General features: G+C 55.1%; 1 protein-coding gene across 3 annotated transcripts in view; it reads right to left on the reverse strand.

Annotated features, from left to right (window-relative positions):
• Window positions 1–14,551, reverse strand: part of SPG11 (SPG11 vesicle trafficking associated, spatacsin) — a gene marked incomplete at its 5' end in the record, with an annotated part of 40,033 nt that overhangs the window by 7,625 nt on the left and 17,857 nt on the right. For 2 of the 3 annotated variants that reach the window (XM_081965182.1, XM_081965183.1), the window contains 17 exons: window positions 209–377; window positions 1,624–1,731; window positions 2,220–2,353; window positions 2,924–3,061; window positions 3,417–3,618; window positions 3,726–3,868; window positions 5,101–5,851; window positions 6,126–6,340; window positions 6,654–6,816; window positions 7,978–8,085; window positions 8,430–8,630; window positions 8,776–9,009; window positions 9,399–9,558; window positions 10,748–10,856; window positions 11,379–11,584; window positions 12,167–12,332; window positions 12,449–12,515. In XM_081965182.1, the coding sequence (XP_081821308.1) occupies window positions 209–377; window positions 1,624–1,731; window positions 2,220–2,353; window positions 2,924–3,061; window positions 3,417–3,618; window positions 3,726–3,868; window positions 5,101–5,851; window positions 6,126–6,340; window positions 6,654–6,816; window positions 7,978–8,085; window positions 8,430–8,630; window positions 8,776–9,009; window positions 9,399–9,558; window positions 10,748–10,856; window positions 11,379–11,584; window positions 12,167–12,332; window positions 12,449–12,515 (3,274 nt within the window). The other variant, XM_081965184.1, reaches the window with a different exon arrangement.

The following is a 14,551-nucleotide window of genomic DNA, read 5'->3' on the forward strand; positions in this document are numbered from 1 at the left end:
CCAGGCATGTTTTTCCCCTTTCCTCAAGGCCTGCAGGGAAGAGAGAGGGGAGCTGGGCCCTCTGTCTTCTTTGCTCCCTCAGGAGAAGCAGGGAAGAACAAGCAGCACGCAAAGCCTCCACCTGCCCAGCCCGATGGATCCAGCAGTGCAGCCCCCACCCACCCAGAGCCTCCGCCAGAGGGCTCCACCGGGACAGGGGGGTCCTTACCCCATGGCTGAGATTCAATGAGCTTCAGCTGGACGTTGGCTGCCGCCTCGTGGTTCTCCCCGATCTCCCGGCACATGCTGAAGCAGAGGGCAATCATGTTGTGCTTCTCACTGTCTCCCGGCCGGCAGCGCTTGATGTAGTCGAGCAGGGCAGCCTTCAGGGTCCCCTTCTGCCGGAGGGAGGGGGAGAGGGCATCTGCCACAGTCCCAAGCAGCCAATCCCACCAGCCCACGTGGCCCAGGCCGCCCCCTCCTCCACCGCTCAGGAGATCTTCACAATGGCAGACATCAGAAAGGGAGGGGGGCTTGAGGCGACCCCGGCCTAGGCGCCGACTGAGCGTATCCCAAATTGGGGGCTGCTGCCTTGAGCCTGTCCAGCGAGCAGGAGCTCCCTCTGGACCAAGGCTTCCACTGCTGAAAGCAGGAAGGTTGAGAATCGACCTTCCTTCTCCTGAAGTCCAATATTCCCTGCTCTGCACTTTGGAATGATAAAAAACAGGCCTTGACTTTCTTCACTTTGAAATCATTGGAAACTCCAGGCAGTAAAACTTTCCTTGGTTCTTGGCAAATCAATGCCATCGCAGGTTTCTCTCAGGATCTAAACCTCTGATTGTATTTTAGGCTTCTCTGTCCTTTGAGGTTTAATGTTTGACATGCTGCTCTCCCAAGTTCCAAGATCGTTTCGGTTCTCCTTTCTAAAATAAACTTCATACAAATAATCCTCTGTGTAGATAATCCTACTGAAGAGAGAAACTGGGCCCAGTTTTCCTAAGACCTAGTCAAAGCTGAAAAATACTAGAGGGGGGGGGGTTGGAAGGGGGAGAATTATGGCTGTTGCCCAGAATTATACAACATAAAAGCATCAAACCTAATAAACCCTTCTCATCATTTCCTGTAATCCACTGTGCTGTGGCAAGAAGAAGAAGAGAGGGCAGCGGTGGTGGGATGATGGAGCATCTGAAGGAGGCCTCTGCCTACGTATGTGAGAACGTAAGGCTTGTATACGAGAGAGATCGCATAGACAAGCATTAGCACAATCTGCCCGATCATAAAGGAGGAGGAAGTTCTTAACACGTCCAAGTTGATTTCTGGTGATGAGGGCGTTGTTTTGAGTCTTTAAAACTTTATGATCTGCTCTAGAATCCTGCCAGGGAGAAGTGCCAGGCTCCTTGATGGCAGGTTCCTCCTTTGAAGGGAGGACTGAGAGGACGGGACGGGGCTGGGAAGAAACTCAAAAGTGCCCCACCTGGACTCTCCTTGGTATAGTAATAGCACCTAAGACTTACTCTATTCCGCTTCATGAGGCTTTTCACAGCCCTCTCTAAGTGGTCTAACAAGGGGAGGGAGATGCACACCAGGCCCCTCGGCCAAAGAAGCTCCGGCCTGGGGAAAGCCGGTCTTGTCCAGAAAGCCTACCGGGTCCAACTTCTTCCTCATCAGCACCTCAAAGTAATGCTTTTCATGCAGCAGGTCAAAGATGTAGGTCATCTCACTGTATCTGCCAATCCCGGTGAGAAGGCGAACCTTTGGGGAGAGAAGGGCCCTCAGCTGAAAGGGGAGCCAGCCGACTCGTTCACAGGAAGCCCACTCCTCCCAGCCAGCCTCAGAAAGGGTGCCTTGGAGTCCCAGTCGATACAGGTGGTCCTCGACTTACAACAGCTCATTTAGTAACCACTCAAAGTTACAACGGCACTGAGGAAAGTGGCTGAAGACCATTTTTCACACTTGCAACCATTGCAGCAGCCAAAGGTCCCATGGCCCAAATCCAGGCGCTTGGCAATGTTTACGACAGCTGCAGTGTTCGGGGGGGAGGGAGGGGGGGGGGAGTTTCCAACTTTTTCCAATTGTGGTTGTAAGTCGAGGACTACCTGAGAGGGAGCAGATCTCAAGGTCAGAGGAGGAGACTCTCTGTGCCCTGAAAGGAGCTGCTCCCTCCAGCTGACACTCTGGGACTGGGAGGGGCCGGTTCCTGCAACCGCAGCCCATCCGTCCCCCCGGAGGAGCCCACCTACCACGAGGCCGAACTCTTCCTCTGGCGCCAAGTGGTCGTCCGTGAGCAGCCGGGCAGCTTGGAGGACACGGGTGATGCCCTCCATGTGGCATGTCAAGCGGAAGCAGTTGTGGGCCAGAATCAGGAGCTCCACGGCTGAGGAAGGAGCGGGGCTTCCATGAACAAACGCTCGGGCTGCACACTCACCGTGGCCTCCTCCCATACGTGACTAAACTACGACCCCCAGCAATTCATCCGACACGCACAATGGCAGGGACCCCGGGAGTTGGATCCCAGCCAATTGGGGCTGAAGGGTCCCCGTCTGACCCAAGAGAAAGCAAAGGTTGTTCAAGGGAGGGAGCAGGCCATGTGGCCGTGGATTCCTCATTCGCCAAATGAAAACAAAAAGGTCTTTTGTCCAGGTATTGTGAGGACAAAACCAGAGAGGTAGAGAGAAGAAAAGGACGTAAGGAGGGGCCTCCATGCAAGAAGCCTTGGATGCTCAGGCAGTTTCAATACATGTCACCATGTCAGGTCAATATGGACAACGCCCAAGAGACCCAACATGAAGAGGAGGTGGAAGGAGATCCATGTTCCCCTGGCCAATAGATCCCCATGAGATCTTTGACAAAGGGCACCTATTTTGGATTTCAGTCTGAGCTGAGACCCAGAAGCCCTTAAATTCCTCCTCCACAAGGACCCATTTTCCATCCACCACAAACTTACTACAGGCAAGTTCCCCGTGTGGCACGGAGGAAACCTTCTCCAGCAGCTTCATGCCGACCAGCGTGTGGTCCTGGCAAAGCTTGGCCAGCTGCAGGAACCTCTGGCTCTCCTCTGCAGGGTTCAGGGCTGGAGTTTGCTCTGCACATAAAATAAGACAGGCTGTGTCTCCCCTCTGGTCCCATCCTAGGAATCGTATTGCATCCCTTCAGAAGCATGGCATACTTTGATCAAATAATGACTCTGTGAGCTACAGTCACGACAGAACTTAGAAAGGCAAATGCAGCAGCCACAGAACACAGAAGCAACCGAGAGCAGTGGGGGTTGGGAGGGACCGTGGCGTCTTCAAGTGCTGCTCCAGCAGGAGGCCCTGTCATAATCGCCATCAACCCCCATCAGAAGAGAAGTCTGAAGTGGCCAGCAAGCAGCCCCTCCCCAGAGCCAAAGCCATTTGTCCAGCTTTGTGTTTCCAAGCAGAGACCCCGCATGGACTCACTGCCTCTTCCTTCCGAAGGCGCCAGCAGCTCCCGTGTGATTTCCTCGGCCACCAGCTCAGCCACGGCCCCTGGCTCCAGCCCCTGGTTGGTGATGAAGGCCTGGGCCTTCTTGTACCAGTCTGGCTGCTGGGAGGACAGGATTGCCCGGAGCAGCTTCTCTGAATCGTGGACGGCGATCTCACTGAAGGAACAGCCCAGCTCCTGCGGAGCGCCAGGAGGGGGGAGAAGAGTCAGATCCCCTCCCTTCCCGCTTGAGGGATGAGGGCTGCCTGTCCTCCACCCCCCGATTCCAGAGCCCAGCCACCTACTTTGGAGAGTTCGTAAAGGTAGAGGGTCTGTCGGCAGTAATTCCGACCATGCACACATTCCGCAACTAACGTCTGCAGGCTGCCGACAACGCCACTATCCGGAGAGGAGCCCCCCACGGAGGACCAGGAATCGAGGCTTGAAGCTGAGAAGAAAACCAAGATCTTGGAGTTGAGCAATAGATTGGCGGGGGGGGGGGGGTGCGGGAATCACAATACACCAGGACACATCCAGCTGTCTAGAGAGAGCCTAAGATGCATCCCCCCCCCTCCCACTTGCCAGATTCACAAACTCTGAGCCCACAGGGCCTCTGGACCTGCAAATCAGCTGCTGAACGGCACCATCCCTTCTTCACTTACTTTGGGCGGGGGGGGGGGGTTGGCACAAGTGGTCCTCCCCTTACAATAGTCGTTGGGAATTTCTATTCCTAAGTGAGGTGAAGGTGCAGGTCGGCTGCAGTCCGGATCCCGCGACCTTTAGGGGAGGAAACTTCCTGCTGCCAAGGATTTGCAAGCAGGCCAGCTAAGCAGTTAAGCGGCTGCTGGTGGGTGGGGGAAGGGTGCATGGCAAGGTTTGGGGTGGGTGGGTGGGGGGGGGTTCGTGAGGGTGCACGAGAGGGGCAGCAAGCACTGGGGAGGGGGAGCGGAATGCACTGGGGTGCAAAGGTGGCAGGGGGAGCCTTGGGGAGGCTGTACGAGGGAGGCCCCGTGAGGGTGTGCAGGGGCTCCGGGGGAAGGGAGCTTCAGCCAAAGCCCAGAGGGGTGGGGGAGGGGCTGGGGTGGGCCAAGCACAGGGGGGGGGCTGGGGAAGGAGACCCACCCCCATAAATTGCAACTTTCTTTGCTGGCTTCCCCACTGACTTTCTGAGGAAGCTGGCAGGGAAGGTTGCAAAGGGAGCCGCAACCGTCATAACTGTGAGACGGTCACCAAGTGCACAGATGGTGTTGACAGTGGGGAGGCTGGAACTCTGAGGACCATTCATTCAATGCTGCTGTAACTTTGCATGGTCAAGGACTACCTCTGGTGATTTCAAAATGTCGGAAGGGCCTCCCCGAGAGAATGGCCAGGGTAAAACCCCACGGCCACCCCTCACCTTGCCCCACTACAGAGGCCAGCTGGCAAACAAGAGCAAACGGCTGGAAGGAGGTTAGAAGGCAGCCTGACTCTGCCCCGAGCCAGGAATTGGATCCTGACGGCCTCCCGGTTGACTCAGCCATCCTCCCATCCTCCCGGGGTGGGAGGCAAAAGGAGGGCCTGGATTGTTGGAGCCACAGGCTGAAGCCATACAGGAGCCTCGGTGGCTGTGAGGAAAGAGCCCGAGGGCCCAGGAGAAGCTACCTGGCCTCCCTCGGATGTTTCCCCATGAATGCAACTCACAACTCTTCCACCGTTTCCTCTCCACCGCTGCTTCTCTCTGCCTCTGGCTGTTCTCAGCTGCCAGGAGAGCCTGGATCTGTGGGTGGAAGCAGCCGTGGGCCTCCTCCCCCAAGGCCAGCATCCGGCAGTGCAAGATCAGGGCAACGTCTCTGCTGTAGAAGCTGAAATAGCGGCAAACCCTGGCAGCTTCGTGCACGCTTCCTTCGTCCAGAAGACGCCCAACCAGGACGCCCAGGGACGCCACTTCAGCTTCGGAAAGCCCAACTGGGGTCGCATCCTGGGACGGGAAAGCTCTGAGCTCCAGGTTCTTTGGGGTGTTTAGAGCAGCGACCTTAGAAAAGCAGAATTCCTTGGCCAAGGAGTCAAAGGACAGCTCACTGCTTATGGAAATCCGGGGAGAACCTCTGGGCTCCAGCTGCCCTCGGCCTCGGCTGAACCTTTGCCGCCTGATGTGGCACCGCCAAATTTCCCTCTCTATCCTCTCCAGGTCATCCACAGGAACCGGGTCGCTTCTGACCAGCCAGTGTCCAGCTAACGTAAGCAGGAGTTGCCTCTCTAAGATGCTGGGCGCCCCCTCGTCCTCCAGGCCCTCCGAGACCAAGTCTGCCTGGGCTGAGAAGAAGCCCGAGGCCGCTTGGTTCGAGATGGCATTTTGCACGTAGTTCTCGTGGCACTTTTTCCAGAACTCAACTCTCGTCCGTTTTTGAGCCCAGTGGCCAACCTGTTTCAAGCGGAGGAGGTTCTGGAGCTCCTGGAAAGGACACAAACACCCATCAGAAGCCAAGAAACTCCACTGCACAGAAATGGCCACACACACACACACACCGGCTGCCTTGGCAGGAGTCCCAAACAGTGCTGGGCAAGCAGGCTGCCCACTGGGCCAATGCAGATCCGGACACAGGGCTGCACCAGGCGTGGGGGAGGGGAAAACAGCCGCCAACAGCCAGCAGGGACGACACTCATTCCGCAGTAGAGGAAACGCAATCGGGGGGAACAAGAATAAGGAAGGCTGGACTCCAGGGCACCTCCTGAATGACGACGTTGTCCACTGGCAGAGCTGCCAGCTCGGCTACCCTGCGAGCCACAGCGAAAGAGCTGCTCTCCTGCAGCTGCTCCAGGATCCTCCGGCACTCCTCCTGGAAGCCCTCAACGCTGTAGTTGCTCAGCAGAGCCCGGCTGATGCAGGTGGGCGAATCTTTCAGGATGGCACCGAGGGCGCTGAGCTTCTTCAGGTCTGGCCCTGCACCCAAGAAGGAGAAGAGCCGTAGCCACAGGACAGGGGCAGCCTGTAGCTGAACAGCAAGACAGACTTGGGGAAGGGAGCAAAAGGGGCTTTTCCTGGGTTCCCCCTGCCCCTCCCCCAGGGCTGCATAGCTGAGGCTCCCCAGTTGGGAGGAAATCTAACGTCAAAACCAGGGAAGCCCTGTGGCTAAATCAGCCAACAGAGCCCACTGAGTGCAGCATCCTTGCCACCTGGCATAGGTGAGGCTGCCCTGAGCCCCCCAGCCGTGGCAGCCACAGCAAAGGAGAGAAGAGAAGGAAGGGGTCCTTGCCATGGAGAAGAGCAGTTCCGGCATCTGCAAGCAGCTGGAGGAGTTTTCTGAATTCGTACTCTGTCCTGCACTGGTGCAGCATCAGGTCGAGTAGGAAGGAGGCCTGCGTCTCCAGCCAGGGCCCGGGGAGGACGGGCAGCCACCTCTCGCCCTGAGCTTGAAGCTGCAGGAAGAAGAGGTCACTGGGCAAGACTCTTTCAAAACCTTCCTCTGCAGCTCCGGGGCAAAATAAAACGGCTTGTCTCAAAAGCCACTCAAGCAGCAGCCCCTTTGGTCCCTGGGAACTCTGTGCACAAAGAAATGCTTGCACCCAGGGCCAGATGGAGCCTCCTTCCACTGAAAATGCTGCTCTTCCTTGAGAAAAAGCCCCTTGAGTGGAGCAGCCTCTTCGCCCTCCAAATGTGCAATCCCCCCAACCTTTGTTCCTTCCTCAGGAGCAGAATTTGCCCTTCTCATTCGCACTGGTTCTTCTCACTACCTGGCAGGTCCCATCAGTTCCTATAGGGAGGCTGTCCTGGGGGGGGGGGGGGTGTCTCTCTTTCTATTCCTGGCTTTGCTTTGCTGTCACTTTCAGGGCTGTTGGGGGGGGGGGAAGAGGCCTCCAGCAACAGCTACCTTATCTGGTCTCTGGAGGAGAAGGGCAACCTTGCCTTGGAGACGCCGGCTGCCACCTTCTCGGCCGGAGTTTCCCATAACATCTTTGCACCTCTGGATTGGCAATATGATGAATTGGACATTGGGGGGGGGGGGGCTCTGTCTGCACTGGTTTAATCTAACTTTTTGAGCGGGAAAAGTTAATCCCTGCTTAATCCCTGCCTAGATCTCTTGCTATCACAATCTTCCAGTAAAAGTATCCTTTTGAAATGACTTTTGTTTCAAGAGTTCTGCTTTCTTGAGAAGACTGTCGAGGCCTTACGCTACCTGGCCTCCTGACAAGCACAAGCAGGCCACACTCCTTTGCCCTCATGTGGGACAAGCGTGAGTCCCAAACAGTCCTTGCCCTGAACAGCCACGTTTCTCCTTTGGCCACAAGAAAGCGGAGTGGACAGGAGCTCCCTGACTGGCCCTGCTGGTGAAGCTCAGAATGCTGGCATGGCTATGCAAGATCAACACTGGGCATCCCACCATTAAGACAACAGGCAAGAGAGGCTCTGCGTCTTTCATCTGAAAGGGCACAAATCCAGGAGCCAAGAAGGGCCACCCTGGCTGGACCCGTGGGGATTCAGGTGGCCTCCAAGGGCTGGCAGCATTCAGGACACAAAAGGGGAAATCTGCCTGTTCGGTTTGTAAAAAGTCACACGGACCAAATAAAATTTCTGCTTACTTCTGAAAGGTTGTCCTGAAACGTGAGCAGTTTGATCTTGGCTTGGCTGTAATTTTTGTAGTCCATGCACAATTCATACACCTCCAGCATTATCAGCAGAGGAGAGTCCTGAATATCAGAAGAGAGATGAAGAAGTGCTTGCCCAAATTCTACCCACAATGGGTTGCCCATCTTTGGGAGGAAAAAGATGAGCTGGATAGAAGGGGGGGGGGGCAGAATCCCTTCTGAGGGAGAGGCGAGGTCTCGTCTGCTGGGTGTCTTTGGTAGGAAGGAAGCTGCTGCTGCCACACTCTTGCACAGAGCACAGATCCAGTCTCAGGGCCTCCCCCAAGTCCAGGATTCCGGCCCTTCCACACCCCTCCATGAAATCTGCCCCCACCCCCTGGACATGTGCTTCAGTGGCCCCCGCCAGGTGCCTCCGAGGGCCGGGAGTGCGACCCCGGCCAGCTCACCTCCAGGAAGAGCTGGAAGCCATGAAGGAGGATCCTGGCCTTCTGCCTCTTCAGCAGCCACTGCCAGAGGAGGGCCAAGTCCGAGAGGCCCCACTGGGGGGTTTCAGCCCTGCCTTCAATGTGCCCCATCACCTCACTGGCGGCAGAGCTGTCCAGGGAAGTTATTATCCAAACGCAGAGGCAGGGGAGGAGGCTGGCGTCCTGCCCAAAGGGTGAACGTGAAGGGATGAAGAAAGGAAAATCGGCATTTAAAAAAAAGCAGAGCGCGGACTGAATAGCCCACACGCCAAAGTCCAAGCGAGCACAGCGCCTCCACCCCTCTCGGTCTCCACTGGAGAACTCGCACCTGGAAGCCAGCAGCCAGCACGCTCAGGACGGGCAAGTGGTGCTTCACCGAGGCAGCCAAGAGGTGTCGCCAAGGGCTCGGCTGCTCCTGGCTCTGGAGGAGGACCTGGAACAGGCTCTGCGGCTCCTGCTCCTTCCCCTGCAGGCCCCCCTGCCTCGGAGGCTGCAAAGGCCCCAGGGCCAACTCCAAGTGGTCCCGCAGGGGCAGGGGGAAGTCCCGGAGGAGAGGGATCACCTGGGAGAGGGATGGAAGGAAGGAAGGAAGAAGAAGCAGCAGCTCCGTAAAGCTTTGAACCCCCCCATGCCCAAGAGGGAAGCTGCAAGGCCTCCCAGGAGGTGAATGGAGAGGCGGGGGATGGACGGGACTTCCTGGGACACTGAAGCTCCAGAGCTGGGAATTCAGAGTCAGGAGGATGGAGAGTGGAAGGATGGGCAGGAAGGAGCGGGCCTGTTTCCCCTCACCACAACCCTCTGCCCCCCTCCTCCCCCCCCCACCTCTTGAGAAAGCCTTGCGACCTCGCTCTTCCCTGGCCTTAGAATGCTCTTTTCCCCTTAGGAGGGCCATCTCCTACCCAAACCCCCCAGGCCTGGGCCTCAGCTCAGCATCCAGCAGCTCCTCCTCACCTCCGCTGGCTGGTAGCCGTGCAGTTGTGCTTCTGTCACAAATTGCAGCCATTCGTTGGAACGCGCGCAAGCCCTCAAGTACGACGTGCTCAGCTTGATATGGTGCAGCTGGCAAAACTGGATGACCAAGGACCAGTGATTCCTCGCCTCGCTCGAGGTCCTGAAAGGAAGGAGCCTTTAGCCGCCTCTCCTCCCCTCGCCCTCCCCTGCCACCGCAGCAGGCCACGCTGCTCTCAACCCCCCCCCCCCCGCAAAAGGCTATAGGGGAAAACCCCACAGCTCATCTTTGGAGTTACTACGGATCCTAGACCAGGGATGGCAAACCTACAGCGCACATGACGGAAGTGGCACGCAGAGCCATCTCTCCAGGCATGCAAGCCGTTACCCGTTGCTTTTCTGGGCTCCAGAGCACTGGTCAGCTGGTCTTCACACCCGCGGGAGAGCTGGAAACCGGAAGAGCAGCTACTTGGGGCGCATGCATGTGCTGGGAAGATGATCTTCCTGTTTCTGTGTGCACTGGCCACCTGGCCTTGCGTGCATGAAGACCAGCTGGCTGGGGCTCATGCGCGTGCCAGGAACCGGAGGATTATCTTCCCAGTGTGTGCATGCGTGCCGGGCGGCTGCTCTTCCGGTTTCCATCCCACGAACCCTCCCGCTTGGACTCCCGGTGCCAAAAGGGGTCGCCAACACCGTCCTAGACCATGAACGAGGAGGGGGGAGGAGGAGGAGGCGCATTCAAGGCAAACATGATTTCTTCTTTGATCGATTGACTCTTAGCATCTCAAACGGTTAGCTGGCAGAATAGCAACAACTAACAAAACAGCAAGGGAAGGAAATGCAGGTACACACTCTTCACTTAATGACCCAAACTGGGACTTCCACCGCTAAGTACGCCGCCCCGAGTCCTTCGGGAGAGGGTGCGGCTAAGAAATAAATATTTATTATTATTATTATTTATAAAGTGAGGCAGTTGTTGGGCAAAATATCACAACTGCACTGCTTATTGATGGCGGTTTCAGTCGTCTGGATTGAGGACGCGTTTTCCAATCCTTTCAAAGAGCCCCAGGCCTAGGAGCAGCTCCTCCGGCAGTGCCACCCACAAGCTCTTCCTCCCGGCTGGAGGGTGAAGCCCTTGCCCAACCAACTCTGTCCCCATCCCAGGGAAGCCCAGTCCAGCCTGCCTAGGGTTAATTATTCCAATTCTCCACCTTCACAAAAAGTCACGCAAGACCTCAGACTTTGTAATGACTTCCTAACAGTCTTATATGAAACGGCAACATGACCGTTGTTTTTCTTGCTCTCTCGGTTGTCTTCAGACCAACCCACACAATCTCGAACCACAAACTCACTTTTTTATCTCTCGGTGGTCAACCTTATCCCAGACGGCTTCCTCTAAGCAGACCAGAAGGTCTTCGGCTGCAGCTTTTTCTCCATCGGCCAGCTCTCCTAGCTTTTCAACTGGAAAGAGAAGACGGCAGGCATTCTGCTAAGGCCCCCAGCCCACCATGGCAGATCTTCCCAAGAAGCCACCGCTCCACAGGCCAGGACTGTTCCGCGTATGGCACCTACGGAGTCATGCAACCACTGGCAAAGAACACTAATAAGACACATGGATAAGGTCAAATAAGGGAGATGGGAACAGCCAGAGCAACGGACTCTTCTGAGCCTCTCCCGCCCCTCCTCTTCCTCTGGGACTTTCACTCAAGTGAGGTGCCTTGACTGCTTCTTCCTGACCCCCAGGGGCCTCTCACTCGCCTGCCCTCCACAGAATATACCTTCATCAGATTTTTCCCCCCATCAGTTCGGCATCTCCTTATCAGCGCGAATCCTTCCAACGGAAAGGCACATAAATGCAGCCTTTGCTTGCAATGTTTTCCGTTTCCCACTCTGAGAACCCCGGGGAGACGGACGTCTCGTGCACCGCTCTCCTACCAGACCTTAAGCCAGCTACCCCAAGGGAGAACAACATGCCACGGTTACCCAAGGACTGCCTGATGGAGTGGTGCTCTGGCTCCTCCCTCCTGGACATGAAGCGCAGAATCACGTTGGCGGCTTTAATGTCCACTCGGAGACTCAGACTGGGCAGGCCCAGCATTTCCAAGAAGCAGACGGAGGTCGCAGTGAGAGAAGGGGCATAGAACACCGAGAGGGCCAGGGAGGAGGCTTCCTTAGCCACTTGCTGAACCCTAGAAAAGGGAGCATTTTGCTCTCAGCACAAACTCCAGAAATTTCAGACAATTAAAAGACTTCCAGCACAGAGACCAGTTTCCCCTGAACGAAGGTTGTGACTTTCGGATGGAGGAGGAGGAGGCAGGCAGGCGCCTCCCGAGAGGTCACCGTGGGTTGAGTAGACAGCAGCCTCGTCCACCCGTACCGCTCTGAGAACCAGTACTTGCCCAGAGGGTATTTATGGCACCACCTGGGTCCTCAGCACTTACTACGTTCACTTCTATTGTGGAGGGTCACAAGTACTTAAATCAGTATTTCCTGCTTCAGGTTAACGGACTAAAGACAGCAGCCGTGGGAGGAAGGACAGAGCAGGGCCTGGGAGAGCCCTCAGGGGCAGCCGTCTCTCTCTCCCCTTCCCAACCCAACTGACCCCCCAAGGGACTATTGGGGAGAAGAGCAGGCAGGAAGGGAGGAATGTGCTGCCCTCATCGCCAGGAAGAAATTCGGGACAGAAATCCAACAGATGGAACCCTTGTAAGAAAACATTTTTAATTCTGATTATTGTTAAGGAGTCACACCTGCTTCTTTTAACTACTTACAGCTCCTTTGGGAGGCTGCTCTTTGATAGCTGCTGAGCTAAAAACGCTCCGAAGGCAAACGAAGGGCGCTCGTGATGTAGGTAGTAGGAGAAGTCAAGGTGCTCTATGATGGCGTGCTTGTTTACTAGCGCCGAGCATGAGAAGTGAGGCAGGTCGCTGCAAATATCTGAAGAGGACAGGAAAAGAGCAGAACTGCAAAGCAGCCCCTGGCGTTGCCTTCTTCCTCTCAACCCCAGAACAGGGCCGAGATTAGACTCCAACTGCAGGTGGACCTTTACTTACCAGGAATGGCCAGGGTATTTGCTGACTGCCAGCCAAACAACTTGGTGGAATCAAATGGAGCTAAGCACTAAAAAGGGAAAACATTTGTTTCAGACCCTGTAGCCCAGGGGTGCTTTGGATCCGGCCCGTGGGGTGCTTAGATCTGGCCTGTGGGGCTGCCCTGGGAACAGTGAAGGAGCCGCCCGCGGTGCCTCTGCCCGTGGAAACGGACTCCAAGCTCCGTTTTTGCTGGCAAAGCATTTGGGCCACCACAGGCGCTGACACGAACGACATTCATCTGGCCACGCCCACCCCGCCAACCTGAGATAAAACACAACCCTGATGTGGCCCTGAATGAAGTTGAGTTTGACCCCCCCTGGTACAGCACAACAGGCGAAGTTCAGAGCCGGCGCATGTGCTGCTCAGTGAGTCCTGTAACTTTTGTTCCGTTTGTGGCTGAGCTGTCCGCACATCAAATTTGGAGCCAGCCCAATTTGTCCGCATCCCCACATCAAGGAAGGATCACGTGGAAAGGGCGTTTTCCATGGCAGGCTCTGGTGAGCAAAAGGGTCTGCATTGACAGAGTTTGGGTTCAGGAGCAAAACAGCCACCCTCCCGCCCTGGAGAGCCACTGGATCAGGGCAGCTGATGTGGATCACACGAAGAAACGGTCTAAACTTCCATACGGGATGCAGAAGTCTTTTCCTTTTGGGGTCTTTACAATGCGCCCCAATTCTGATGGGGAAACACGGTTGATCCAATGTCTTTTTCTTTTTGGAGCTGCTGGGGGCATCCCTGAAGTCGTGAAAAACACACTGGATTGAAGAGTGAACTGGACCCAACCCCTCTGGGCAGTCCAGTGTTTGCAGGAAGACCCTGAAATGAAGGACTGTGGGATGGGCTGGCTGAGTGGCAGGAGGGCCAACAATTCACCGCTACGAAGCAGCCCAAATTTAAATGGACACTAGAACTGACCAACTCATTTGTAATAACTTTTCAATGCTTTTTTCCCGTTATTTATGGGAGGTTTTCTTTTGCTACAGTGATTCTCCTCTTGGTGACTGCCAGCCAAACAACTTTGCAGTATTTTTGAAACTTTTTGTTTTTGTGGAAAATGTGTTGGTAGAGTTCACTTATAAACAAGAGGTCAAAAGCAGGGACTTCGGATTCCTTTCTTTGGGACTAAGCGGATACATTATACCGAAATTTTAAGTTTTTTTTCTCTCTCTCTTTTTTGGTGAATCTACATTTAATTTTTTTATTTATATTTATTTATAAATATATATATCAAACAAGTTCTAGACAAACTAGCAGACAACTTTGTCCCTCAGAAGGTTCAGCGGGACTTAATCCTTTTTTAATCTAACCGGATCGGACTGGACTTCTAAAGGTGTGTAATTGTAACCCAAACCGCATCAGGTGGCTTTGAGGTTTACTTAGGGGCTCATAGTTTCAGGATTTAGCCTGGCCACTAGGGGGTGCTATTGGTGTTATTATGGGATACCAGGCATCGAAGTATTGGCTTTTTTTTCTTTTCTTTTTGATCAAAGGGAAGATGTGGAAATACTGACATTATAACATTTCTAGAAAAATTTGCTAAAAATGTTGCACAGGTAGGACAATTTATAGAAAATAAATTTGACGTTTTACAGTAAACTTGATAAGATTATTGTAGATGCAACCTAATCAAGTTGACTGCTGTATTTTGGGGGTTTTTGTGGGAAGCCAAGCAATTAGGTACTAAAGCGGGGACGGGGGGGGGGGGGAGAACCAGGGTCTGAAAGGACCCAGAGCAGTTTCCAGACTTGCCTCCACTTTGGTGTCAAATGGTGTCTGCCCCACAGGGTGTGGAGGACCTCGAAGGGCTTGGAAAGCCTCCACAGAATGGCGGGGGAGCCCAGAGGCAGCCCCAAAGGGAAGCCCTCCAGAAGAGGGGTGCGTCCGTCAGGTGCCAGAGTAGGATCGGAAGGTGGCCCCATCTAAGAAATGCCCACCTGGCGTTCCCCTGGGACTGCCTGACGACAGAGCTGCAGGGTTGGGGAAGGACCACCCAAGGTGGACACTGCTTCAGAGGCTCTGCTGACCAGGTCAAGTCCTCAGCCTGCCCAAATTAGCTCCGTCCAC

The sequence above is a fragment of the Natrix helvetica genome (genome assembly GCF_964273705.1).
Source record: "Natrix helvetica genome assembly, chromosome: 12".
NCBI lineage: Eukaryota > Metazoa > Chordata > Lepidosauria > Squamata > Natricidae > Natrix > Natrix helvetica.